The 27,218-nt window shown below is 57.4% G+C and overlaps 1 protein-coding gene across 27 annotated transcripts in view; it reads right to left on the bottom strand.

Annotated features, from left to right (window-relative positions):
- Positions 1–27,218, bottom strand: part of KIF1A (kinesin family member 1A) — a 41,291-nt gene that overhangs the window by 9,684 nt on the left and 4,389 nt on the right. For 4 of the 27 annotated variants that reach the window (XM_048313977.1, XM_048313978.1, XM_048313980.1 and 1 more), the window contains exons 2-38: positions 25,850–26,001; positions 21,725–21,801; positions 21,446–21,625; positions 20,891–20,956; positions 20,576–20,754; positions 20,127–20,238; positions 19,677–19,754; positions 19,296–19,361; positions 19,006–19,023; positions 18,562–18,637; positions 18,373–18,451; positions 18,023–18,165; positions 17,590–17,616; positions 16,046–16,254; positions 15,459–15,538; positions 15,056–15,131; positions 12,934–13,013; positions 12,564–12,670; positions 11,869–11,952; positions 11,580–11,760; positions 11,426–11,498; positions 11,084–11,177; positions 10,824–10,972; positions 10,489–10,667; positions 10,264–10,401; positions 9,179–9,439; positions 5,644–5,762; positions 5,472–5,557; positions 5,036–5,174; positions 4,345–4,513; positions 3,919–4,009; positions 3,422–3,540; positions 3,188–3,243; positions 2,747–2,855; positions 2,535–2,601; positions 2,359–2,443; positions 1,911–2,016 (exon numbers count right to left, since the gene is read on the bottom strand). In XM_048313977.1, coding sequence (XP_048169934.1) covers positions 1,911–2,016; positions 2,359–2,443; positions 2,535–2,601; positions 2,747–2,855; positions 3,188–3,243; positions 3,422–3,540; positions 3,919–4,009; positions 4,345–4,513; positions 5,036–5,174; positions 5,472–5,557; positions 5,644–5,762; positions 9,179–9,439; positions 10,264–10,401; positions 10,489–10,667; positions 10,824–10,972; positions 11,084–11,177; positions 11,426–11,498; positions 11,580–11,760; positions 11,869–11,952; positions 12,564–12,670; positions 12,934–13,013; positions 15,056–15,131; positions 15,459–15,538; positions 16,046–16,254; positions 17,590–17,616; positions 18,023–18,165; positions 18,373–18,451; positions 18,562–18,637; positions 19,006–19,023; positions 19,296–19,361; positions 19,677–19,754; positions 20,127–20,238; positions 20,576–20,754; positions 20,891–20,956; positions 21,446–21,625; positions 21,725–21,801; positions 25,850–25,955 — 4,064 coding nt within the window. In that variant the 5' untranslated portion in view covers positions 25,956–26,001. The remainder of the gene's footprint in view (positions 1–1,910; positions 2,017–2,358; positions 2,444–2,534; positions 2,602–2,746; positions 2,856–3,187; positions 3,244–3,421; positions 3,541–3,918; positions 4,010–4,344; positions 4,514–5,035; positions 5,175–5,471; positions 5,558–5,643; positions 5,763–9,178; positions 9,440–10,263; positions 10,402–10,488; positions 10,668–10,823; positions 10,973–11,083; positions 11,178–11,425; positions 11,499–11,579; positions 11,761–11,868; positions 11,953–12,563; positions 12,671–12,933; positions 13,014–15,055; positions 15,132–15,458; positions 15,539–16,045; positions 16,255–17,589; positions 17,617–18,022; positions 18,166–18,372; positions 18,452–18,561; positions 18,638–19,005; positions 19,024–19,295; positions 19,362–19,676; positions 19,755–20,126; positions 20,239–20,575; positions 20,755–20,890; positions 20,957–21,445; positions 21,626–21,724; positions 21,802–25,849; positions 26,002–27,218) is intronic. The other 23 variants (XM_048313992.1, XM_048313993.1, XM_048313994.1 and 20 more) reach the window with 9 other exon arrangements.

Below are 27,218 nucleotides of genomic sequence, written 5' to 3'. Positions count from 1 at the left end.
TAGCAGCTGAGGGAAGCGAGGGGGGACACCAGGCACTGCCCCCTGTGCCTCCGCCCTGGGCGCTTGATGCAGGGATGGACACGTGCTGAAGAGAGAGCTGAACCACTCTCCCAGCCTCCTCCTGAGTGGCTCCGGGGCGCTGGGGAGGCTGCAGAGGGGAAGCCAGGGCTGCTCCAGGCAATGGAGGCTGCATGGCACAAGGCAGCAAAGCGGGGAGCGCAAGCGGCTGGGAGGAGGGTGAAGTGGGCACTGGTTCTGCTCTCTGCCTTCCTTCTGCCTATCCTCACAGCTGCAGGGTGAAGCATGCACATCTGCATGTGGAGTGGAAGTGGGGGGCATTGCGGCTAGTGCCCTGCGGGCAGCTGGCCACCCTCTCCTCCCCTGCCTCACCATGGGCAGGCTCCATGGAATAGATATGGGACAGATATGACACGTGCACCAGTCAGTGCCCCCAGATAGGCCCCTGGTCTCCACGCTTCTCTCCACACCCCAGGTATCCCTCCAGCCTGAGCTGTGTCCCCTTGTCCTGCAGGACCCACAGGGCAGAAGGCAGAGCGCATCCCTCCTGCCACACTACCTTAGGCATGCCGAAGATCCCATATGGCTGCATCTGGGACCAACCAGAAATCAACCAGATCAGGAGCTGACAAACAGCTGAGCAGCCCCAAGAGTCTGCAGGTGCCACAGACACCCAGCTCCCAGCAAAAAGACCACCACCACTCCAGTGGACTGGGCCCTCCTTGTCTGACCATCCCCACCTGGACTCTTTCTCTGTCCCCAAGGCTGTAACAAAAGTCTCCTGGTCTGACACTTGCACGCGTGCTGACCCCAGGACTCGCCTCTGCTGCCCAGATACTCTGAGCGGGTTGCTCTGCCATGTCCAGGAGCTGCTGCCCTGAGAGTGCTCAGGGTAGCAAATCCTATCCAGACCCCAATCATTCCCGCAGAAACACCCTACCTTGGGACAGGCCTCCTTGGGGCAGTGGTGACCACAAAGCAAATGAAGGAAAAAGTGGTCCCCAGTCCTCACCACCATGTTCCTACACCAATGACCACAATGCACCCAGCCAAGGACCAGTCCTGCTGCTCCCAGTGCTGGCATCGACCATCCCTGTCTTGTTGCAGCTGCCTGCATGCACACATTCTGGCCAGAGACCCCCATCAGTCCCCCAAGTTCCACCAGTAGCCCTGGTGCAGAGGAGAGCCCTGCCCTCCATGCCCACGACTCCCCGTGCCACTGCAGGACTCACACAGGGAGATCTTGGAGATAAAAATCTTCTGGTCCCACTTCTTTCACACCCTGCCAAACCTACAGTGGGGACACCTTTAAGCAACCTGGTCTAGTGGAAGGTGTCCCTGCCCGTAGCAGGGGGTTTGGAATGAGATTATCTTTAATCTCCCTTTCAGCCCAAACCATTCTGTGGTTCTATGACAGCCCTCTGGGATAGGCAGGAAGGGATGAGCATCCCTGAAGTCACCCACACGGGGTGGGAATGGCTTTCCTGCATTACTCACACACAGATAGGGATCTGCCATGGGTGCCAAGTGGCCTTTCCAGCAATTTTGCTGAGACACAGGGCAACTAGCCCCTCCCCTCTAGCCATGGAGTTGGGACATCCTCCAGGCACCGGCACCAACTGCCTCCCTGTGCCAGCCTGTCACAGCCAGCACCAGAGAGCAGGACCCACACATAAATTCCCCGTAGTACCCTCCCCAGCACAGCAAGGCCTTGGGGAGGAGGAGGAAGGGGGTTGGCAGCCCTGTACCCCAAGACCCTGTGCAGCTTCAGAAAAACCCTGCCTCAAGGCAGCAGAAGGGCCGAGAGCCTTCCAAGGGAGAAAGGGGCTGCTATTCGCCCCCTCCATCCCACACCGCAGCAGGGGAAGGGCAAGAAAAAAAGCATCACGCACCGGTCATCCTGGGAGGGGTGGATGTACCCGGAGGAGAGGATGTTCAGGGACAGAATGTTGGGGTCAATGAGTGACTCGTCTGCTTCTGGGGTATTCCGGATTCGACCTGCAAAAGCAGCACAGAGTTGCCTCTGAGGTGACAGGCAGTGGCCCTGTGAGGGTCTCCATGAAGGCAGGGGCAGACTGCCTGCCTGCAGCCCCCCCGACAGGCAGCAGTTGCCCAGCGCTGGCCATTCAGCCCACTGCTGGCCATTCAGCACCAGAGATCCTGGTCCAGCTCCTGGATATGGTGGCAGGGGCTGCCCACACAGTGTCCCAGTGTCACCTGCCAGGCAGCTGCTGCTTTACTATTGCAGGGCAGGAGGGGAGACAAGGCTTAAAGCTCCATGTGGGAACATGGGAATGTGGGCAAGAAACAGCCTGAGAGGAGGAGGCTGGCTTGGCTTACCCACAACCAGCTCCCGTACTTCCTTCCAGCGGATGAGGCTGCCTGTTTCATGCACCAAGGTGACACTGATTCTCCTCTGGATGCCCTGAGACCCACGAGGCCAGAGAGAAGGGACAGTAGTTAACACAGGTCCCAGGAGGAGTCAGAGCTAGGACAGCATCTTGGGCAGAGAGTACCTGATGAAGGAGGAAGGTCCCATGGCATGGCATGCCTCCACGGTGGTCCACAACAGCAGGGATGTAGCTGGAAGAGAGGATTGCAGCATGACACAGAATCCTGCCAGCCTGCCCAGAGGTGCTGAGCACTGGGCAAATCCTCCGCTGCCTTCCTCCCCTCTCCCTCTCCCGCTCCCTCTCCCTCTCCCTCTCCCTTTCCCAGCAGGGCTTACTCGCCATTGGCCTCCAGCTCACAGATCTCAAAGAAGACCATCAGGTCGTACTTGCACTGGCAGGGGCCAGCACTGGGCCGAGTCATGGTGCTCAGCTTTGTTGCAGGCACTGCAGTGGGTCAGAAAAGACAGGTAAGAGGTTGAGTCTGCTGCTGGCACTTGGAGTGAGGCATATGCTGGCAGGGAAAGGGCAGAGCAGGCGAGGACCTCAGAGCACACACAGAGCAAGGAACCTCCTCCCTGCTGTTCTGCAGGAGGTGAGATGGGGGCTTCCTGTCTGTTGAGTATTGTGGAAATGGGTGTCTAGAGCTTTCAAGTGCTCTGGCCCATAGTACATTTTGTGGTCCCCCTGGGGTCCTAACTGGTCCCTCTGGAGAAGGGGACACCCACCCAACATGGGAACTACAGGTGGGCACAGGAATAGGAGGCCGGGTTCCCTACCTGGTTTGGAGAGTGGCATCACACGGGGGAAGTGGCGTCGGGATGGCCTCAGAGGGCTGCAGACAGAACCAGCTTGGTTACAGCATCCCCAGGGACCCCCAAACCCAGCCAGGCCCACCGATGCCTTGGGGCCACCCCCCACCACCTGCGCCCTTTCTCTGAGTCCCCAGGCAGCCCACCGCACCAGAAGCCCCTGGCACAGCCAGGAGCTGGGGGTGGCCCAGATGTGCCCACCTCAGGACGTCCTTGCAGAGAGGCGGGAAGGGGTGCTGCTGGTAATGGCCAAACACCTCAAACACAATTGGCTGGCTCTTGATGTATTCGATGAAAGATTTTGTCACCTCCACAGCAATCTAGAAGCGAAAGAGCTGCTGAGCCACTGACAGTGCAGTTTAGCTGGGAAAGGGGATAGAGCCAGCAACAGCACCTGGCATGTGGAAGGGTGTAAGACTGCCAGTCCCCTGCATCCCTCACCCACTCCTCCCCCTATTCAGGGATGCTCTTCCCACCAAGACCACTGCTGTGAAATCCCAGCCTTTCCAGGTGGACGACAGTGGCTTTTGGTGTTTCCCCTGCACGTCCACCATGGCTAAGGCTGGCTAAGCCGGGTAGCTGTGAGGGGCTGGGAAAGCCAGGAGGAAGCTGCTTCCCTGGGAGAGGATCCGGCCAATGGTCCTGCAGAGACCCCAGAAGCTGCAGGGGCAAATGGGTGTTGGAAGAGGGGTACGCACATTTTGGACATGATAGAAGCCCAGGGGTGGCCCTCGTCCTGTGTTCTTCAAGGGTTCTGTTGAAAAGGCCTCGTCATGGCGATGGATGAAGCTGTGGGGGGAAGGAAGGTTGTTCAGGGGCTGTGGGATGGGGACGTGCTGGAGCAGGGAGGGGAGTGAAAGCGAGGGACCACAAGAGCCTATTCCCCCTGGGGCTGCTGCCTGTACCTTTGGCTGGCACAGGACTCCCTGAAGCTAATGGCAGTCTCTCCCTGCCTTTTGCCAGTGACTAAACAAGTGCTTGGGCAGATTCCACAGCCCTTGGTTTTGCCTCCCCATCCACAAAGGGCTCAGAGGTGAAGGAAAGTTCCCAAATTCACCACGAGCCCCCAGGTGATGGCTGGAGCATGGTGGAACAAGCAGGGCTGGGGGGCACTGGGGGCTCACTTGAACTGGCAGAAGATGTCTGCATATTCTGCGGAGATGCTGGAGGCTTGCAGGACTGTCACACGGAAAGTGAAGATGCTGCCCAACTTCAGGTGATCCAAAGCCACCTCCAGTGGCCCATCCGGTGCAGGCTTCTCTGGGCTGTCCAGAAGAAGGTCCTCTGGGGTCACTGCAGGGAGAGGGAGACCCTTAGCAAGGTAGGGTGTCATCCCCTCAGTGTTAGGAACATTTAGGAATAATGTTGAGATGCTGGAGCGTGTCCAGAAAAGGGCAACAAGGCTGGTGAAGGGCCTGGAGCACAAGTCCTGTGAGGAGCAGCTGAGGGAGCTGGGATTGTTTAGCCTGGAGAAGAGGAGGCTGAGGGGACACCTGATCACTCTCTGCAACTCCCTGAAAGGAAGGTGTGGACAGGGGGAAGTTGGTCTGATTGAGCACTGGAATGGGCTGTCCAGGGAGGTGGTGGAGTCACCGTCCCTGCAAGTGTTCAAGAAAAGCCTGGATGTGGCACTCAGTGCCATGGTAGTTGACAAGGTGCTTTCAGGTCATAGGTTGAACCCAATGAACTCAAAGGCTTTTTCCAGCCTAGTTGACTCTGTGATTCTGTCTGCCACTGGAGCAGTGGGCTGTCAATGAGGGTGCAAGAGACTTGGGTTCAGGGGCCACTCCCAAACTGCCTGTCACCCCTCCTCACCTGCGCACGTGTTGTTGTTGACTTCATCGGCGGACGGACCCACGTCGCTGACCTGCCCCTGACCTTCGACTATGCGCAGCTCCTCCTGAGAGGTCCCCGAGCGAGACATCCCCACAGCTGGGCACGACTCTGACTGGAACTGTGCCGGGAGCAGGGTTCAGGGATGCTGGTGGTCCCCAAGGGGGTCCCGCTTGTGCCACCGCCAGCATCCTAAACACCCAGGCACTTCTCTCTCACCCCATGGCAGCCCCGTTGGGACATGGGCGAGAGCAGGATGCACCAGTGGGTGCCTGAGGCCTTGGTCTGCCTGGGGGACCAAGAGCACATTCCCTTCCCTCCACCTCTAGGAGCCTGGGGGTCTCCGTGGGGAAGCACTGAGGTGGCAGGCAGGGGTCGGGGGTCCATGGGCATCCACCAAGAGCCAGCCCCACCTTACCTTCTCAAAGTGTTGGTCATCAAAGGAGATCTTGGCTGTCCCTGATTGCCGCACACCAGAGCCATAGTCAGGGGCTTCTTCATCCGCTGAAGGAGGAATGGGGGTGAGCCAGCGCAAAGGGTGCAGGGGATGCAAGGGCACATTTTGTTGGGGGGGGGGGTTTCCCTCCTACCTGAGATGGCCTGGACAGCCACACGCAGGAAGCCCTTCACCTCGCCCTTCTCGCTGACGATGGCCACGCGGTGGACCAGGGGCACGGGGTAGAGGAGGTTGCTCAGGTAGACAAAGGCCCTGCCAGAGAAGGGGGGGACACACAACAGGGGGGAGAGCGGTCACTGCTCCCACCCATGAGTCCCCAGGCACGGCTGGCGTGGCCGGCAGCGGCCGGGATCCCAGGTCACTGCTCAGGGCGCGACCGCAGCGCTGCAAAGCAAAACTAAAGAGAAGGCAGCCAGGGCCAGGCGAAGGGGCTGGGGGCAGCGGGCAGGCAGCGTGCCGCGGGCAGGAGGGTGGGCAGGAGGGTGGCACACGCCATGGAAAACACCACAGAACACACCAGACTTGCAGACCTCTCCGACTGTCACCTCCATGGCAGGCAGGAGGGGAGAGGGCTGCGCTGGTGCCACCGTGAAGCCGTAGGGCAAGAGGACCTTCTCTGTGGTAGAGAGCTGGAGAACTTGGGCAGAAGGTACTGCAACATGACTAGGGGCCAGCTGCGGAGTCACCACAGGGAGGACAGGGGCAAGACAGGGGGAAGGAAGGGTGACAAGGGAGATGGAGGCTGTCAGGAGTGAAGGAGGTGAGAGGACAAGGTCCTGGACCTCCAGAGGTGAACCTGCTTGGGGTTCCTGGCCCTGTCTCTGCCCGCAGTGTTGCAGGCCGCTGGGAGGGCGGCTGCATGGTGTGGCTGGCGGCATCAGGTTGTGCATCCCCCCTCCCCATCCCTTCACACATATGGCTTCGGGGTGCCGGGCCACCTGCCAGCACATCACAGGGATGGACGGCACGCCAGGCAAGTCTGAGCCTCCCTGCTCTCCTCTGCAGCATCTGGGTCACCGACGCTACCATGGCCAGAGTCCAACACGATGGCTGCACCATGTCTCTGTCAGCACTTCTTGTCAGGTCACTGCTCTCTGTTTCTCAAGTGTTTTGGGTCCTCTTGCTGCCTCCCTCCACCTCACTGCCAGCTTCCAATGGTCATCCAGCTCTGGCCATGGTGGCATGCTGTACCCTCCGCAGTGACAAATCACCTTTGGCGCTGAGCTCCCTGCCAAGAGGTGCAAGCTGGCAGCGGCGGGGTGCCCGGCACCTCTCCCTGTGGCACCCATCAGCATCCTGACGTGCCGTGTCATTGGCTGTTGTGGGGTGGGATGGTGCTGGGGGCTGGCCAGGACACCTCTACTTCAGGAGGCTCCCATGAGGGTTGCATGTCCAGGTGGCCGCTGTGCTGCTCAGGGCATCCCAGCCTCACAGAAATCTTCATATTCAACGGCACCCCAAAGTGCCCAGGGGGCTCTTGCAGCCCTGCACTTGCACCCCAAGCCCCAAGTCTGGAGATTCCCCCTGCTCTGGTGACTCCTATTGACCTTCAACTGCTCCTGGAGGCTTTTTCCACTCAAAGCATCTCAAAGGACTCAAGTTGTGGAAGCAGGTGATGCCAAATCATTATCTCCTGATGGGCCCGTCTCAACCCATCTCTTCTCAGATGCCACTGGGAACAAATGGTCGGAGCATGCCAGGGCTTCCCAGCAGGACCTCACGCTTGGGGCAGAGCCCTGTGACCACAGGGAACCCTCAGAAGCACAGGGTGTTCGCCCACCCACCCAAAATCACAGGGCAGCTGGTGTGGAAGCGGAGGACTGGAGAGGGCAGGGAAGAGTGGGAAGGAGGTGGGGCAGGCAGGGAGGAGGGGGACGAGTGTGTCACTAGAGGAAGGAGGGCAGGGACACTAACCACAAGATTGGTGAGGTGCAAAGATGGCATGCTCAGATCAAAGAAAAGCCTTTCCAAAGGAAGACAAAAGTGAAATAACCCCAATTTTTGCTTAAGCTTTGAAGAGATAGAGCCAGCAGCTAAAAAAAAAAAAAAAAAAAAACCTAAAATAACCAAAATTAAAAAAAAAATTGAAGAAAGAAAGAAAGAGAGAAAGAAAAAGAGAAAGCGAGAGAAAGAGAGAGTGAAAGAAAGAGAGAGAGAGAGGGAGAGAGAGGGAGAGAAAGAGAGAGAGGGAGAAAGAGAGAGAGAGAGAAAGAAAGAGAAAGAAGGAAAGAAGGAAAGAAGAGAGAAAGAGAGAAAGAGAGAAAAAGAAAGAAAGAAAAGAAAGAAAGAAAGAACGAAAGAAAGAAAAAGAAAAAAAATCAAAGACAAGGATCCAATCATAAACCAATCCAAGCACACTTCACAAGAAATGTGGCCGGCGGAGCTGCTGCGCGGGGAGCCAAACCCAGGGCAGACTCAAAAGAAGTCAGGAGGCACCGAGCTCTGGGGAACATGCCCCCGGCATGGAGTGGGGCCGCTGCCACAGGGCCTTATTTGGTTTTTTGAGGTGCCCTTGAGAGTTTTGGGGTTGTTTTGATATTTTTTTTCTTTTAAATAAGGAAAAAGGAAAAAAGAAAATAAAAGGGGAAGAACCCAGCTCTTTCGGTCTGAGGCTGCAGGACTCTTACCCCACCTCCACCCTCTCTGCCTGCTCTGGTCCCTCCTTCCCACCACGCTGCCTGGCTCTGGCACACCAAGAAAGAGGAGCCCCAGCTCACCCCAGCCAGGGAGGTCCTGCCTGAGGCAAAGGCTCTCAGAACATCTCCTGGTGCACACCCCCTTGGGAAAAGCCCAGAGGAAGCTGGCAGCTCTGCATACTGTTCTAGGGATGGGCAGATGGCTCCAGGTTTGGTGGCACAGCCAGGTTTGGTGGCACAGCCAGGTTTGGGGCAGCTGGTGGGCTACTCCAGGCCAAGACTGATGGAGCCCAAGGGGGTCTCCAGTCAACAGGTATGAGTAATCAAAATTCTTGTCCTTGGCTCCAGCTACAGAGGAGCTGGAGCCTACACCCAGGTCCCCACAACCTCCCTGGACATCTCCTATGCCAAGCTGGCAGGTATGGCCCCAAGCCAAGCACTGGCTAGGGCTGGGAAGAGCAAACACTGCTTTTGGCACTCTGTCCTGCACCTGCCTCTCCATTCACTCCCCTCAGCTTCATCCCCCCAACCACCTGGGGACATCTAAGCCTCCAAATTCAGGGGGGCTCACACTGACCAACGCAGCCAGGATAGCCAAGCCAATGCCAGAGGCACACAGGGTTTTGAAGTGCCTGTGTGCCCCCAGCCAGCGGCACCATAGGGTCATCCCAAGCCAGGTGGCAGGTGGTCCTTCCTGGGACAGAAATGCCCAGGACCAAGACCCCCAGGTGGCTCCCCCAATTCCTTCAGTGATGGAGACACACCAGAGCTCCCCTTCTCAGGGGCTCCCCCCAAAAAGGTACCCATATAAAGGAAGGCACCATCTGCCTTCCCCTGCCATCCCTTGCCACCACTATGCTTCTCACAGCCCTACCTCATCACCCTGCCAGGCACCCGGGCTTGGCGGCAATCCCAGCCGGCCACCCCCTGCACCTCCGGGATGCCCCGGAGGTGGGAGTCGTGTCCAAAAGCAGTTCCCTCATGCGAAAGAGCTAGGTCCTTCCCGGCATGCTCTCCTAAAACCTCACCAACCTTCCTACTAAACTGAACAGGGGGAAGCGGTCGTAAAATGGATCCCGGCCATCACACAGCGGGCACTCCGGAAAGATGTCTTCCTCCAGGTCCTCCTCCTCCTCCTCCTCCTCCTCCTCCTGCCCCTGGTGCTGCTCGTCAGCAGGCTCGGTGATGTCGGAGTCGGGGTTCGAGAAGGTAGGGGAGGGGGTGAGATCAGCCATGCGCTCGCTCATGCATGTGTTGAAAAGAGGAGAGCTGTTGCAGCCAGAGATATCTGAACTAAGGTTAGTACAACAAGATAGAAGACATGTTAACACCAGCTGTTCCAAACAGAAAGAACAGGAATTTTGCTTTTTTGTTTTTTCTTGGTTAGGTTTTGGGATGGGTTTTTTGTCTGCTTAAATCAAGGGACATTGGGAACAAAGACCTGCCCATCTGGTGCATCTCTAAAGCTACCAACAGCCAGACAAAAGAGCAACCCAAGAAACCAGTGTGAATGCTGGGGACTCCCTTTCCTGGCTTTGCAGGGAATGCAGGGACAGAGCAGGTGGCACAAGGCTCGCCACTACCCCTGCTGCTGGAGAGAATCCCTCCACGTGCTACAGCACGGGGGAATGCCTCCAGGCCACGCAGCTCAGCCCCCTGCTCCCCCTGCCCTGCCCCTGCCCCAGCCTTCTCCAGGGTGGCCCATCTTCATTGCTGGCACTGCACCCTTCCAACCAGTGTGCAGGAAGCGCACGGAAACACGCGGCACATACTGTACAGACAGATGCTCAGACACCAGCGCGTGCACAGGGACACATGCCCACCGCGGTGGAGGTCACAACGGCACAGGCTCTCTGCCTGCTGCACAGCCACAGCCCCCGCATCCCCCGAGCCTGGAGCCCGTGGCTCTCAGCACTGGGTTATGGCAGGCAGCGGCAGCACTGCCAGCAGCTCGTGGGTCCCTCGGGGTGCTGGCAGCCAACACGGAGGAGAGGCATCACACCGCAGTCCCACAGGGGGATGAACGCCCCGCACGTGGCGGGCAGCGCTGGCAGCGTACCCTCCTGCAGGACTATCTATGGGTCCCAGCCACGCTTCGAAGGAGCCAAAGCGCTCACCTGCCGACCAGCCTGAACCAGGGAAAGCGGTCGTAGAAAGGATCTCCGCCAGTCACCACATTGTCACAGTCCTCAATGACACTGGAAGGCACTTCTGCTGCTCGGTCATACATCTCACGCATCAGGTCCAGGCGCTGCCTGCAGGGAGAGGGGACGCCAATGGTGGCAGTGAGACACAGGGCTGTGGGCACCCAAACCCTCCTGGCACAGCCATGTCTCACCCACCTCAGCTTCTCCAGGGTCCAGTAATGTGTTGCCCCATTCTTCTGGTCCTGCACCTCTACAGCCACAATGGTCCGGGGGAATGGCCTCTTCTCCCGGTCCTTGGCAGCATCGGGAGGCAGCAGGTCAGGAGGGAGAGGCGAGTACAGCGTGTCCGTGAGGAGCACAAACTGGAACTGGACCTGGAGAGGGGCAGAGGGGGTGGTGAGACACCTGGGAGGGTGGAGGGCTTCATGTGTTGCCTCTGGCGACCCCTCCTCAGCATTTCCTGGCTGCCTGTTCTCGTGGCCTCTGCTGTGGGTGCTGCAGTGAGCCAGAAAGAAGCCCAGCCAACCCACCTTCTTTTTCAGCTCCACGCTGATGGCATTGGCTTCCTTGAGGAAGATAGCATTGCCCCAGAGCAGGTCACGGAGGGAGGTGAACTGGTACCACTTCCACTTCCTAAAGGCCCAGAGGGCGAGCTCGAATTCCCTCTCTGTCCATTGCACTGTGGGGACATGGAGGGAGAGTCACCACACTACCAGGACATCAACCCACAGTTCACTCTTCATGCCCCCACAGAGAGTATCAAAACCTTGTGGTGGCTCCCAGCCCTCACCTTCATCCTCAGGTTCTTCCTCCTCCTCATTTGCCTCAGGATAATACCTAGAATCCATCTGCTTCTGCAAAGCCTCCAGTTTGCTCTCATAGTCCTGGGGGAAAGAGGAAGAGAGGTGATGCATCCCACTGGTGTGACCTTCCTTGATGCTGCCACATTGCACTCCTCTTCCCTGCAGGAGCACAGCCCCCTCCCTCCTCTGGATCAGTGTTTGTGCTGACAGCTCCAGGAACAACAGATTTGCCCTTGTTTTTAGAACACAGATCCACCCCACACAAACATCTGCCAGGACTTCAGTCACGCCTGGACAGCCTGAGAAGGAGCCATGTCCCGGCCACCTACCAGCCTCTGCTGCTCCAGAAGGTAATTCGCCTCTTCCCGCTCCCTCCGGTACTGGTCCTCCAGTTCCTGGAGCCTAGGTGGAAAGGGAGAAGGAGAGGATGACCAACCTGGAAGTGAACGCGCAACTCCCCAGCACCCCAGCCCATGCTCTCACCGCTGCTCCATCTCCTGTTTCATGTCGATGCCTTGCTTCTCCAGCAGCTCTCTCTGGGCAAATGCCCAGTCCACAGGCTCTGCAGGGGTCTCGGCGCACGGGGTCCGCTCCCGCTCCTGCCGAGCCTGCTCGGGGTGGTTGAAGCGGAAGACGTGGCTCTTTCCCATGATGATGCGGTTTCCTGCAGTGATGTGCACGGGGTGGGGGAAAGGTGTGGGTTTAACGTGGGACAAGTGCAGGGCCCCCATGGGAGGGAGGAAGGTGGGCTGGAGCAGCCCCAGGGACCCACCTGAGCGCAGGATGCTGGGCTCCGTCACCTTTTTGCCATTCACGTAGGTGTCAGCACCTTCACAGGGCTCCAGGGTCACTATCACTGTGGAGATGGTGGGAAGGGGAGAGGGGAGTGAAGGTAAGGTGGAAGCAGAGGGATAAATCCTGCATCTCCTGCTCCGCCGCTCCAGCAGCCTCAGAAAGGGAGAGCTGCCCCAGCCAGCACCCCAGGTGTGAGTGGTACCCACCAGCAGCACCCACACCGTGGGCAGCTAACAGGACTCAGCCAACCTGACATTAATCAGAGCAGTCCCAAGGACTAAGGGCAGCTGGAGACTGCATGTGAGAGGAGACCAGAGCCTCCAGAAGGCATCTCCATCCTCCCCAGGCTCATCGCCCACAGCCACCTCACACCCAGGTTCCTGCCATTTTGGGGGGTGGACTCTGCTCCACATCTTGAGCAGGGCAATCATCTACAGTCTGCTCAGCCATCCTGCCCTGATCTCCTCACCTTGCTTTGTTCCCACATGCCTTGCATGAGCTTCCCTCCCAGCCATGAAGGATATAGCTCATCTGGAAGCATGGAGAGGCCATAGCCATGCAGTAAAGCCCCACTAGTTTGAGGAGGGCAGGATATTCAGCTGGGGGCAGGTGCTGAGGACATGCAGAGGGGTGGGTCCCCAGGGCACTGAAGCCCCTCCAGACAAGAAATACCTTCACCACTGGTTTTGGTGTCACTGCGGAACAGGCAGTGCTCTTCTTTAATGAAGTGCCCACTGAGAACGATGTCCTGCCTCTTCTCAGCATCTTCCCGGCCAACCCTGCAGGGGAAACCTAGCTCAATCCTTCCTCAAAGCAGCTCCTCCTGAGTCTCCCCCCAGCCCCATCCTTGGAGCTGACAGGAGCAACCCTTGGTGCACTGCAAGACCAAAACCTTGGGGATTTGCACTTTGGGGATGCACTTTGGGGATGCCCTGGGAACAGTGCCCAGCCTGGGGACAGCTGTCACCCCACTGCCCACCTGGGAAGTCAGGCACTGAGATATGGACAATGCTCCCACCGCTCCATGGGACCTGGCCCTCACCTTGTTATCCCGTCCTTGATGTAGTAGAGAAGACACTCGGACATGAGCGGGTCCTCATTCAGGTTGACCAAGTGCGGTGTCTGGAAGAAACCAAAAAGGAGTCGTCCCTGTGTGCCCTGCCTGCCCAGGCACTGAGGGATGCTCTGGAGGAGGGTGGGAGCTCAGCAGCACTGCAGACTGCCTCTGCACAGGCTCTCCTGCCCTCTGTATCTTCAAGGCGACATGTCCAGATGGGTCCTTTTCCAGGGGACTGCAGAGAAATGAGAGGCTGGCATGAGGATGCCCTGCTTCCACAAGCTTCCTTGCTTTCCTCCTCCCAGGCTGAGTCCTAGTTACCCTTCCTCTGGCCACCTTTCAAAATTCATGTTCCAAACAGGCCCAACACAGAGCTGAAGCCTTCCCATGGGGAATCCCTGATAAGGCTCAGAGTCTCCCGGGGCAGGATCCTTCTCACCTGTGCTGTGTATTATAGAATCATGGAACGGTTTGGGTTGGAAGGGACATAAAAATGCATCGTGTTTCACCCTCCTGCCATGGGTAGGGACATCTTCCATCAGACCAGGTTGCTCCAAACCTCATCTAACCTGGCCTCGAACAATTCCAGGAATGGGGCAGCCACAGCCTCTCTGGGCAACCTGTGCCAGGGCCTCATCACCATCACAGGGAAGAATTTCTTCCCAATACCTAATGGAACCCTGCCCTCTGCCAGGTCAAAAAGGGAGTAAAAGTGCCCATTTTCCTCCACTGATTGTGCATCAGATGATGCATCCAAAAGAGCACGTCCCAGAGGCTCATCCGAAAGCGGCGCAGACCTGGAGCCCTATCTGCAGGAGGAATTTCACTTTCTGGTCTTCTTCTTAACAGGTCCCTCACATCCCTTTCTTCCCCTAGGTCACAAACCACTTTGTTCTTGATGAGAGGAAAATTTCTCCCCCAGCCACAGGCCTCTCTAGCCACAGCCAGCTGAGCTGCTGGGATCACACCTTCAGGGAACAGGGGCAGTCCCAGGAGTATCAGTGGGAGAAGTTCTGAGTTTCCCAGACAGAATCACAGTGGCTGTAAGGAACACCATATCAGCCTGCTGAGACCCAGCATGCAGAGGGGTCCCCTCATCATGGTGCCACAAGCCTTGGCTGACAGCAGAGACTCACTCCAAACAGGGCAGCAGAGCTGGAGGTCAAGGGAAAGGTGGGCTCTTCTCCATGGTGGCTGGCAGAAGTTGGCTGTAACATTTAACCTTTGCCCCTCTGGACAGACTTATGGCCCTGGGGGCTGAGACTCCTCCACTTGCAGTTTTTTGTCCAGATTTGTAAAGCTGGTGGTGAACTTCCACTAAGCTCCTGGAGCCATAACCACCACCCCAGCCATGGCACACAGCAGGACAGTAAAGTGCAATGCCCATAACGAAATGGAGTTTGCACACTATCAACACTAACTTTCCTCATCAGCCACTGGAGAAGTCAGAAGAGTTTCCACCTGCCAGATAGCTGAAGAGCAAGGAGGCACCAAGACCACCACAGCAATGCCCCACCTCCAAGACCAACCTGCTTTGGGGAATAAACCCCCACGCTTCCTACCCAAAGGTCTGGAGTCCTAACAGGCAGCAGCTGGGACAAGAAACAAAGACAACAGTGTACACGTTTATCCTAAAAGTCAACTGGGCCACACAAGGGGAAGGTTGAGAAGTCTTTAGCACCACCTGAGCTGGGGACACACACACTTAAGAGGTTTGGCCAAGCCAAATGCTACAAGCAATAAAGAGATGGAATATTTGCCCACCCACATTTCTTAGCAAGCACTTGCTGGTTTCAGGGGCAGCAATTTTAAGTATCTGAAAGTATGAATTTTTATAAGTTAACACTGAAGTCCAAGAGAGTGATCATCAGCAAATACCCTCATGAAAGGGGACAGCACCCCAGCAATGGGGGCTGGACTTTCAGCCATATGTTTCTACCCATGTTTGTACCCAGCACGCTCAATGCTGGGATTTCCCCCATAGTGTTCAGAGCCAAGAAAAGGCTAGTGAAGCGTGTGGGGCTGGCAAGCTGTGACAGAGTGGATCAGAAGGGAGCTGTGGGGGTAAAAAGCAGTCCCCAGGAACAAGAGAATAGGATGATCCTACCTTTTTAGGCGAAAAAACACCCAAGGTGCCTCCATCCTCCCTCATGGCCACCCCCATTTCAGCCAGCAACGCTTCCCTGAAGGAGCAAGGGAAAGAAGAGCCTGTCAAAACTCCATGCACCCCTGGGGCCAGCACTAGGATGGAAGCCCATGGTTTGTCCCATGGATTGCAATGCAGGGCTTGCTACAGCTCTCGTCATAATTCAGGTGGGTTTTTCAGAGCAGCCCACCTCTAGGTAGGTACTGGGGTGCCCAGGGGACAACCCAGGGTTGGGCTGGACATTCAAAATGTTTGGCTGCCCCAGGAACTCAGCTGCTGTAGCAAAGTGCAGAGGGTGGGAAATGCCCAAGGAACACCATCTTGTCACATCCCATCCTGTCCCATTCCCCCCCAGCCCACCCACCTCTCCATCCGTATTGCTTCTGTCCTACGCAGCTTCTCCTCCCACGTCTCATTGAGCTCTGCAATGATCTTCTCTGTTTCCTGGCAAGTGTGGGTTAAGCAGGGGGTTAGTGTATCCCGTGGGCAGCACACCTGACCACTCCGCCCAGTTCTGCCCAGCGTGCTTCAGTGGGATACTGGTCCCAGTTTCAGGCTTGTTTATACATGCTGCAGCAGCATTTCACCCACATCTTTCCCTCAGTCCCATCTTCAAAGACTGAGGCACGAAGACCAGCCTCTCCATTGCCTTGCTGCCGGCCCACTCCTGCACCATGCTGGACCAGGAGCACTCATCCCATCCCAAGCCCAGAGCACCTGTCCCACAGGTCAAAGGCAGCCATCTTCCACAACAAAGCAGCAGGAAGACCCTACAACACCCAACCCCTCAGTCTGGGCAAGCTCTAAGTCTGTCCACTCTGCAAGAGCACATCCAAGTATTGCTTCCCTTGAGGATCACCCTTCATGGGTGTCCAGAAAACACCGAGGCCCCTCTGGAAGCCACAGGACACTGAGCTGAGCCCTTCACTCTGCAGGGCACCAGCCTCTAACCTTGAGTCTTTCGATTGCCTCTTCGCTGCCTGGAGCAAACATGATGCGCTCGTGGAGGCTGGCAACCGAGGCAGCGCGGCTGGACAGGGCAGAGAGGGAGGAAGAGGGGCTGATCCCAGCAATGGCGTTGGTCACTGTGGAGAGATTGTCATGGCGGTGACTCAGCTCTGCCCCTCTAGCATCATTATTGTTCTCAAAGTCGGACACATCTATGGGCGGGGAAAGAGGGATGGGCCGGGGAAAGACACACAGACAGGATGACAGAGAAAGATAGAGACAAGAAAAGCTGTTGGGAAAAAACAAAGAGTGGCCGGTGCATCGAGAAAAAAGCCAGGAGTTACAGGAAAAGGCACAGGCAACAGCACAGCGGCACAGAAAGCAACAGGGCAAGGGCAGGCACTCTCTTCCCCAGCCTGGGCAGCCCCTCAGAGAACAGGGCTGTTTGGTGAAGCAGATGCTGGAAGCAGCCTTCCTGGGCTCCCAGGGACACTCTTTTTCAACACGGGGTCCTGCATCCATCAGGTCTGGGACCAAATGTCCTCCCCAAGTATGTGCAACTGCATCTGTCACCCTCTCCATCTCATACAGCCTGGGTGGTTTTCCCTGTCCAGATGCCCCAGATTAGCCAGATCTGGGAGCAGAGAATGATAAGGGAAGAGGATGGGAGGGGGTGGCTCTCTGCCCTACAAAGGGGTCAGGTAGACAGGGCAGGAGAAGTGGCAGGATTTCCTCACAGGATCTGCTCAAAGGAAGCCCATGGCCTGCTGGAGCAGCACCTTGGCCAGGCAGCCAGAGAGTGAACCCAGGACTACAGGCAGTGGTGCTTGCCAGCTGGCACCCAAGCATCAGCTGTGGTGGCTTAGGACTCAGGTATCAGAGAGGCTCCTCCAGCCCTGAGGAGTCACTGGGTCTCAGAGCACTGTGCCAGAGGCAGGCAGGGCACAGGTTAGCAGGTGTAGGATTAGTCACCCATCTCCATTAGCCCACACCCAGGGAAGCTGAGCCAGGAGATGACAACCAGGCCCCTGTCTCCTCAGCAGGCTCACCATAGCCTGGCTGCACTACCTGACCTGGGATGGGACAGGGCCATGGTGCTTATCCACGGGCAAAAGCCTCCTGGCCGCCACTACCCACCACCTCATCAGTAGAGCACCATTCCAGCCCCCCCGAGTGCCGTGCCAGGCTCCAGTCCCAGTGAGACACAGCACCAGCAGAAGCAGCAGCAGCAGCAGCAGCAGCAGCGGCAGCAGCGACAGGAAACATCACGACAGCATGAAGGAGGAGGTCCCCGTTCAGACTGGGCCCTTGGCACGGCCAAGTGGGAGGACACTGGTGCCTTCAGCACTATCCCAAGCGCAGGTGCTAACTACGACTCTGCCACCATCCCCTGTGCCAGCTCCCTGAGGATGGGCAGCCTGCAGGCTCCATCAGCAGGGGCTGGCTGCGGGAGCCCTTCCCCATGCTGCTCGGGTGCCCCTGGGCACAGCCTGTATCTCCAAAAAGCCGGGAAGCAATAGAGAGTACCAGTGATGGGGAATACACACATTTGGATCCTCCTGCAGCAGGATGGGCTAAGAGAGAAAGAGAGGGCAGGGAGGGGGGTAAGACAGAGAGAACAGAACAAGAGGGGGTTCATCTCAATAGGATATCCGACAGCACAGGGAGGGGAGGAGCCCATGGGCATGTGCAGTCCCAGTAACACCTTCCTGGCACCTCTGCTGGGTGCTGGATGCTGAAGATGGTGGGTGGAAGGGAAGAAGGGAAAGTTTCCTGGGCAGAAAGCAGCTCCCCCTGAGACAGGAAGGGATTGAGGGCTGTGAACATGCGTGCAGGGGCTCACCAGAGGCAGCATGATGCTGCCATGGGGCCGGTGGAGCAGGATGCAGGGTGGCTGTGGGGACATCAGCCCTGCAGACTGGTGGAACCTCAGCCCATCACTGCCTGGAGCCACTGGCAGAGAGCAACCGTGGTACCTACTGTCAATGATGTCCCCAAGGCCCTGGGCATAGAGAAGGTCACGTAGACGTGCCACCTCGTCCTTCAGCTCCCGGATGAGCTTGTTGTTGGGGTCCTCATTGATGACAGCATTGCAGCGGATCTGCTTGGCACGGTCAGCGTACCTAGGGAAGGGCAGGGTCTTGAACAGCAGTGAGAACAGGGGCAAAACCCCAGCTGCTGGGCAAGCAAGAGTGTTGCAGGGCCCCTCCAGCAAGTGATCCTTTCGAGGATCCCAGTGCCGAGACAATCTGCCTGTGGCAGTGCCTGCGCCCCAGACAGCCTCCCCTGTTCTTGCTCAGTGCAGGGAGAACAAGGACACTTCTTCCTACCTGAGGGTGCTGAGGGTCTCATCGTAGTTGATGTCAGCAGGACTGAGAGCAGCGACCATGGCAGTTCTGGAGTTGCCTCCTACCCGGTAAGACACACCCATGAGAGAGATGCTGGTCCTTGTGCCCCCTGTCACACTCTGCTTGGCAGCCATGCCCATCACCAGACCACAGCCCCCACCCTGTCCTCACCCAGGTTCTCCCGCAGCAGCCAGGTCAGCACCGAGTCTCGGTATGGGATGAAATCCGTCTTTTTCTTCTTTTTGTTCTGGGGAATGGAGAGCAAAGGGAAGGGCTGTCAAGCTGCCTGCTCTCCTCAAAGGGAAGGTGACAGCTGGTCCCCAGCCAAGGGGACCTGGAGGAGGATGGCTCTGCCCAGCCACTGCAACCTTGGGCACCTTTGCCAGGGTCCACAGGTCCTGCCTGTGAAATACCCTGATGTGGAAGGGTTGTTTAAGGCTGGGTACTGAAAGCCCCAGAGTGAGGAGGAAGCTGAAGATTCTGCCAGCCCCCCAGGAGAAGAAAGGCTTGAGTCCAGGCACAGCCTCACTCCCAAACCACCGTGCAACCCACTCCCACCCACTCTCACTGTGCTAAAAACCAACACCCCCTTCCCCACCTGGCCTGGGCACCTACCTTGTTTGGCCCTGAATCCTGCAAAGGAAAAGGAGAGACTTGTTTAAGGGAGCTGCTTCTTTCCTTGGCACCCACCACAGATCCCTGGCCCTCAAGTAGAGAGTGGCATGGGTCCCCATGCAGATGGCACCTTCACCACCCCAGCTCGTCCCAGCCACAGAGACAGCTTGGGATGTGTCTGCCCATCCCTTGGAGCTGGGATGCTCCATCCCTCAGAGCCCAGCCCATCCCTGCTGGCCCAAGCCCATTTCCCCCCCGTGCCACTGTTTGTCTGTATTTTGGCTACCTACCATTTCAGCCAGGGCAGAGATGACTTTTCCCAGAGTGGTCAAGGACTTGTTGATGTTTGCTCCTTCCTGGTTAGAAGAGGAAAAGCCCAGATGCTCAGGCCCCATTTTAGAGCCACATTAAAGCCCAGAACAAAAAAAGGAATATCCAGCATGGTGTGGGCAAAGAGCAGCTGGTCTTGCTGGGTAACCAGCACCTCCCAGCTGGGACTCATGGACCCTGGTGAAACTGGCACTAGGCAGCTTCCAAACACAATCCTATCAAGGATTTTGGCAGTGCAATGGGCAAGGAACCAGGCAAGGAAAGGAGATGTTTTGGCTGGGGATGAGGGAGGAGGACATGGTGCCCCCACCAGCAGAAGGGGACCTCAGGTCAGCTCTCACCTTTAGCCTCGTGCCCTTGGCTCCTGTGGAATCAGCTCGTTCACTCCCAGCCAGGTCCACTAAGCTGATTTTGCTGACCTGTGGGCAGAGGAGAGGCTGTCAGCCCTGTGGGCACAGCAAACCTTGCCCAGCATGAAGCCAAAACCTCTTGCAGGATGACACTGCTCTGAGGGCAGCAGTGGGCTCTGCAGGGTCATCCTTGAAGGATTTGGTCAGGAGCTGGGAGAATATCCTTGCAGGCGGGGCTGAAGGGCACCAGCTGCTAAATATCCTGTCCAGGGCCCAGTCCCTGGAGGGACCATGAGCCTAGAATGTGCCTGGGACTTATCTCCCTCCTGCTCCAACCCTCCATCAGGCTGCACCACCTCGTCCCAAGTGCTGATGAAAGAACACGAAAGCCCTTTCTGGATCCATGCGGGTTTCCCCGAGTCCTTCAGGCCCTGCTCTCACCTTCTCAGTGGTGATGTCTGTCTCGGCGTCATGCCGCTTCTGCGTGAAGATGATGTTGAACACGGCGTGGGAGCGGCTGCTGGTCTCATTCATGTTGGTAGCAGCCACTGTGCTGCAGGGAGAGTAGGACAGGGAGGTGTGACACTCTGCAAGGGACACTGGAGTGGGTGGGGACGGGGCCAGGGCTCATGCCAGGACAGGGTACATGGTGGGAAGGCAAGTCTGGAGGACAAGGGAGGACTCTGGGAGAAGATGTGCACAAGTTCAGGCCTTTTCCTGCTGTCTCCAGTGCACTTGGAAAGCAGGAAGAAGGTAAGGTGAGAGCAAGAGAGAAGCGGACTGCCACCTCCAGAGCAGCTGGACTGGCAAAGTAAGGAAGTGAAGCGGGACCTTCTAGAAGTGTCTGCAAGCTTTCCAAACCCTGTCCATCTCCTTCTTCTCCAACTCACCGGGCTTTGTTTCCAGAGTCCATAAGGTCCTGGATGTCATTGTAGGAGGTCACAGCCAGCTTGGAAAGGTCCTCAACATATGGACCCATAAGGGGATGCTCCCTCACCCGCAGGTTCCCCTTGTTCTTGGGGTTCAGGAGGTCCCTCACACGTTCGCAGTAGATCTCCATGTAGCTCACCTAGAGTAGAGGGCACGGGCAGAGCTAGCAGAATGAGCCACCCAGGCACCCCCCAAAGAGGGGTCTGCACACTGGCGCAACCTGTGGAGCCAGGTGGGTGTCTGGAAGTGGGCTGGGCAGGCAGAGGGGTGCCTACCTCCACAGAATAGGACATGTTGTCATTCGTGGTGTCGTTGATGCGGGAGAAGAGGTCCTCGCACAGCTGCGGACAGAAGAGTGAGGCTCAGCCCCCTGCAAGCACGATGCTCCTGCCTGGGGTGCCCAGGCCACAGGGATTTCTACCTTTTCACCCCAAAAACCAGCCAATGAGTGCTGGGATGGCTCCTGGGGAGCTGGCAGAGCCTCCCATGCTGATATGGAGAATCAGCACCCCCAGAGCCCCTCCGTGTCCTGCTGGGCCAGCATGCGGCAGCTCTCGGTAAGCAGCTCAGCACTTGGACAACTGTTGCTCATGTACACAGGCCTTGTGTGGCCAGATCACAGTCCATCCAGTCTTGGACAGTCTGGATGACCCTCCTTGGCCCCCCACTCCACAGTGGAGCCATGCCAGCTCACTGTCATGGTAGTGCTATATTAGACCTTGGCAAAACCCACCCTCACTCCTACCCTGCTGCCCTCTTTCCTCCCAGCTCTGCTTTTCCTTTGGGCATCCCTCTGGGATGAGGGGACAGGTAGCTCTCCCCAGGCATACCTGTGGGATGATGCCTTGCTGGTCCTTCTCCTGCTTGCCCATCATGGTGTAGGATTTCCCAGCTCCCGTCTGCCCGTAGGCAAAGATGCACACGTTGTAGCCTTCGAAGGCGTGCTGCAGCATCTCCTCGCCAATGTCCCGGTACACTTGCTTCTGGGATGCATAGTTGATGTCTGCAGGCTGCACAGAGGAGGGGGACATGGAGAAATTTGGCAAGGAGACCCTCCTGCCTCTCCCCAGCCAAGCCCTCTAGGTGAGCTCAGGCATCCCAATGCTTACCGTAGTGTGGGACCAGTAGGAATAGTCAAAGCTGAAGCTTTTTGGTGTCTCTTTGGGCTGTTTTGGGTTCAGGATAGCTAGGGACAAAGAGATGGGAACATGAGGCCACCAGCCACCCATGGTACCCCTGCCCCACCTCTTCCCCTCGCCATGTGGGAGGGGTGAAGTGTGATGGGGTTCAGTCCAAAAATGGTCCGGGAAGGTGGACTGGGACTCTTCCAGCTCTGCAGATGGGTCCAGAATCCCCAGACCCCAAAAGTGAAAGCACAGGAGGTGGGTGCCACGGCTAGCATAGCCCAGGGAACAGGGCAGAGCCTTGCCCAAACATCTTGCTGGACACTGTGAGGGGGACACAACTCCTTCCCTCAGGTTCCTTCCTGCTGTGACACCTGCCCATGGGAGCCCAGCACCAGCACAGGAAGGTCACAGCCTTCCTCTCCCCACAGCTGGGGAAGCATGTCCAAAGCTCCCATGCTGGCACCTGTGGGGTGGGAGCAGCTGCAACCCTGTCAGGGCTGCCCTAGAGCCCCTCTGGCTCCTGCCTCGGCAGGTCCCCAGCCCCAGCAGGGTGATTAATGCCTCGTGTCACACCACCAGCGGAAACAAGAGTCTGCTTTTGTCATCCCCTGATGAAAAGGACGTTGCTATGGAAATTGGAGACTGCATCACTGCTCTTCCTCATGCGATGTTTTTTTCCTCCTGCAGAGCATTTACGATGCTTTTTTTTCTGAAACGACAGATGCATCAGGAGAAACCCAAACCAGCGGGTAATCACGAGATTCAGCCACCAGCCATGTTGGGTGACATTGAGGTGACATTGAGGCCTGTGCAGCACAGTTCCTATGCCCACTGTCCCAGCTGCTCCCTGCCACCACCAAGGATGAGGAAGCCATAAGCCCTGAGCTCTCTCCATCCCAGCCTCCTCTGCCCAGCAGTCAGCCAGGGCTCGAACCCACTCCAGATTCCAGCTGGGCCTTCCCGAGCAGCCCCAGCCATGGTGCAGCTCGCTACTGTGGCGTCTGATGCCCAGATGTGTAGTGTTATGCATATAGATGCTTTCTGCTCTGAATTCCTCCTCCATTGCCACAATGGATATGCCTTCTGCTCCCCTGGAAAGGGTCCACCACTTCTGACCTGAGAACAACCCAGCCCTGCCGGCAACAGCAGCGAGGCAGGCTGGGGAAGGGTGGGAAGTGGGGTCAGGATCCAGCCCTGACCATAAAACCGCAGCATGGTGCTGCTGAGATGCTCCTTACCATGGACAGAAGTCCAGCTCTGGCATCAAAGAGGGGCTGGCACGACTTCCTTGCCTGCCTACCCACTGCAGGCAGCCTGACTCCAATGCTCTGGACACCTGCTGCATTCCAGGCAGACTAACTACCAGGAGAAAGGGCTGGGAAGTAACAACTGGCAATCCTGCAGCAGCAAACAGGGATGTGGAGGTCCCTGGAAAAGCAGGTCTTCATGGGCAGCATGGGCAGCCATGGTGGCTGCCCATTCCTGATCCCTGCCAACGCCTGGCTCTTGTGCTGAGGGCATTGTGAAGAGAAGCAGGCGTAGAGGTCACGCAAGAAGTAGGATGGAGCATCTCTGATGGCTCCTGATGTTCAGCCTGGCAGGTCCACCGTGCCATCCGGTCACCTATGCTCGGCTCCACCCTGTCTCCGCCCTGTGGAGGTGACACTGACCACAGCGAACAGGAGCTCAAATGAGTGGTGGAGCAGGCGGGATGGAGCTGCACAAGGCGCCTGTTCTGCATCCCAGTGCCAGCCCATGCTGGGCACAGGGCAGAGAAGCAGCCGGGGCTGGCACCAAGCGGCTCCAGGCATCCCAGCTGCAGCTGCCCAGCTGGCATGGGAAACCAGAGACTGGGACACAGGGGAGAAGGGAGCATCCCAAGAGCAGGCATCTCCTGTCCTGAGCTGAAACACTCTTCCCATGGCCCTGTCATTCCCATTTATTTGCCTGCAGGCAGATGGATGCTGCTGGTGGAATTCTTCCTTTCCTGTGACCAGGCATATAGGGCTTTTGCAAAGCTGCTGCAAAAGATTCATGCTCTGAGCCCATGGGATTCAAAAGGCAAGGAGGGGTGTGGAGGCAAAGACAAGCATAGAGACAAGGGAGCAGGAAGGAGGAAAACTTCTGGAGATGCCCCTCGCCTTGCCCTGAAGAGCCAGCAGCATGGCAGAGTCCAGTGAGTGGGCAGGCACAAAGCAGGAGAAAGCCCAGAACCCACATCAGAGTAAATAATCACCAGATTTTAAAGCCAGCAGAGGCACAGCTCCAGATGGAGAACATGAATGGCCTTGTGGGATCAAAGCCAGGGGTCTCCTCCACACCATCCTGGTGGGAGCCATCAGGAGAGGGGTCGGGGGTGTTGGTGCCCAGAGAGCACGGGACAGCACAGCAACAGAGCAGCAGTGTTGGTGAGCAGGTGGGTGGTTGTGGCAGCTGGAAGTGTGCAGGCAAAAGGACAGCAGAGAAAGGCTGATCCCTTCCCCCCCTGGGCCCCACTGCCTCCCACGGGACACAATGCTTTAGGCAGAAGAACAACCTGCCCCCGCCCCAGCACATGCAAAGGTCTCCACAAATAACCCTGGGAAGGGGAAAGCTTGCTCTCACTCCCCTCAGACATGTTCATCTTTGGCTTCTCTGCAAGGAGCCAGGGGGATTGAGACAGTCCTGCTCTGCTGGCACTACTGGCATCCTCCTGCCTCCACCAGCCATAGCAGAAGCAGGCTTCTGAGCCCCCACACTTGCTCCCCAGCCCCCTGGCCAAGAGGATTAGCCAGTAGTTTGTCCATTCATGGAGAAAATCCTCACTGTCAGCAAAGGGCTCCTGCCCGCAGCCCTGCTGCCGTCCCTGGTGCAGGCAGAGGCACAGGCTGGAGGCAGGGGCACAGCCAGGGTGTGCAGGATGAGCAGGGGCAGACGTCTCTGAACAAACATGGCCACGGTGGAGGTGGGGGATGCCTGATGCTCTTGACTGGGACTGGGGCATGGCAGGTGTGCCCCCCACCCTTCTGAACCAGAATGGGGAACATCTACCCTGCCTATTCCCTGGCCCTGGGTAGGTGGGGAGCTCCTGAATGGCCAGGAGGCTTCCTCAGCATGAGGGCAGAAGCTCTGCACCCCAGGCAGACGGAGAATCCCTGTCCAACCACGAAGGGAGAGCCCCCACTGGATGTCAGAGACCAGCAGATGCTGCCCCACAGACCTCCCATTCCTGCTCCCTAGGCCTGGGGTGACCAGGGGGCCTGGTGGGGTCCCAGAGTCACCCTGCACCCTTGGGTGCCCTCCTCTCCCCACCGCCAGGGTTGTCATAGCAGCCTGCAGGGTGGGGGTGGCTGGCACCGGTGTCTCACCCACCACCAGTGACGCAGGCAGCCCCAGGCGGGCGGGCGGGCAGGCAGGGAGTTATTTTAGACACTGTCCCATCTGGACGCTTCCAGAGCCAAAGAGGAGGGGTTTGACTGCCATTCCCACACTGTACTGCCAGCAGCTGTTATTTAAAGAGGGGCAAAGGCCAGACACGCTCCTGACAGGACAGCCCCAAGCCCCCATGCTACATCCCCCACCCCGAGCACACCATTCCCTTGGCAAATCCTCCTCCCAGCCCTGCATCCTGCTGCTGTTGCATCTCCAAGAGCCCCCAAGAAGCAGGGACGGGTCCTGGCACGCTACAGTGAGTAGTACCTGGCCAGGCAGTGCCATCAAAACCCACTTGCTGGCCCATGCACAGCTTCAAGGCCAGGTTGGATGTGGAAGAGCCTGATCTATAGCGGAAGGTTGGAACAAGATCATCTCTAACGTCCCTTCCAAACCAAACCATCCCTTGATTCTATGATTCCTCCCTCACTGCCTACTGGGGAATACTGCCCCTTTCACTGTCACCAAAATCCAAGGGCTCAGTGCCATGTGGATCCCACCCCTGCCATTTCAACAGCAGGACTGCATTTCTCTGTGAGAAAGCTGACATCCTTCCCACATTTCCTCCAAATGACTCAGGGTGCTACAGGCATCCTCACCAAGGATACCCACAGGCCAGTGCTTGCTGCTGTGGCCACACTGCACGTGCTCCTTCCCAGGCAGCCCCCAAAGCCCCCCTGCCCCTGAGGCACTCACTAGTGGTGCTTCCCGACATCTGGATAATGCATTTTGATTCCCGGCTCATCTCCCGGGAGTTGAAGGGCCGGACGCGCACTGCCACCTTCACTGACGCTCCCGCCATCGCGCTGGCCAGAGGTGGGTCCTGCTAGCAAGGAGCAGTGGCTGTCCTGCAAAAGGGAAGAAAAGGGGGTTAGGAAAGCTTGCATTCCAATCCATGTCTTGCAGCTGTGCAGGGTGAATGGAAAGCCTGTGCAAGGAAACCTCCTGGGAACACTGCTTTGCCTCTGCCTGAAAGATGACATCTTGTTTCATACCTTGATCTGCCCTCATTTTACCTCTCCCTTCTCCGTGTCGTATCTCAGGTCAGGACCCCCAGCTCAGTCCCAGGGACCATCCCTGCCCTTACCCCAGGGCAGCACTGGAGCCTCCATCACCCTGCAGCATCACTTGGTGGCCACCCACAGCAGTGGACAGAGCCTTGTAGGCGCTGTCAGCATCAGCATAAGCCCCAAGGAGCAGCTTTTCCATCCCAGGGCGGCACTGAGCAGGTACCCCCTAATCTGCAAGCAAGCCCACAGGCCCCTGCCCATTACCCAGGCCTCCTGCCTCCACTCCAAGCCCAGCAAAGCAGGGACTGGGCAGCAGGATAGAGCAGAGCGGGGAGGAAAGCGCTGGCATTCCATTGAGAAAGGAGGCGGCTGTTGAACACAGTCGCTGGCATGTGCCTCCCTCCCATTCAGCTCCCACAAAGCAGACGTGCAGTATCAGCACCAGCAGCCCTTCCTGGGAAGCCAGTGGCCATTGCACTCAGCTGAAGCTCCCAGTTTACCATCATTTTTCCAGTCCTTTTGCTAAAAAATTATTGATCACAAACCTCACAAGACGAAACAAACTGCTCACCAACATCTCCCAGAGTAGTTGCCCATCCCAGCACTGGTGCCCAGGTGCTCTGCAGCCCATTCTCACCTTCCCTGAGCTGCAGTTGAGCCTCATGAGTATTGGCCAGAAAATTAGACTGGGATCCTTCCTCTGCACCTTTCGGGATGCTTTTGAACCTGACAAAATCCATTCCTGCCTTCTAACGCCTATCCCTTTTCCTGCCTTTCCCTGCTCCCTGGCTCCCCCATGCTGAGCCTGCTGGTGAAAATGGAGCACAAGGCCCCTCAGAAAATGGGCAGGAGCTGCTCCTCTGGCATCCCACCTGCGGGGGTGTCTGTGAATTCCCGAGTGTTTTTCAAGCCTGGGTTTTGCCAGCAGGATACTTGCTCTGGGAGGAAGGAGATCAGGGAGGAATGAGATCGTTAGTGAGCACCGGCACAGCTCTGGTTACATGGGCCATGACCAGAAGGAAGTGGAGCAGTAAGGATGGATCTCGAACATGAGA

The sequence above is a fragment of the Corvus hawaiiensis genome, chromosome 10 (assembly GCF_020740725.1).
Source record: "Corvus hawaiiensis isolate bCorHaw1 chromosome 10, bCorHaw1.pri.cur, whole genome shotgun sequence".
Classification (NCBI taxonomy): Eukaryota; Metazoa; Chordata; class Aves; order Passeriformes; family Corvidae; genus Corvus; species Corvus hawaiiensis.
Note: the sequence above shows the minus strand (reverse complement) of the source record. Positions and strands in the feature narration are given on the sequence as shown.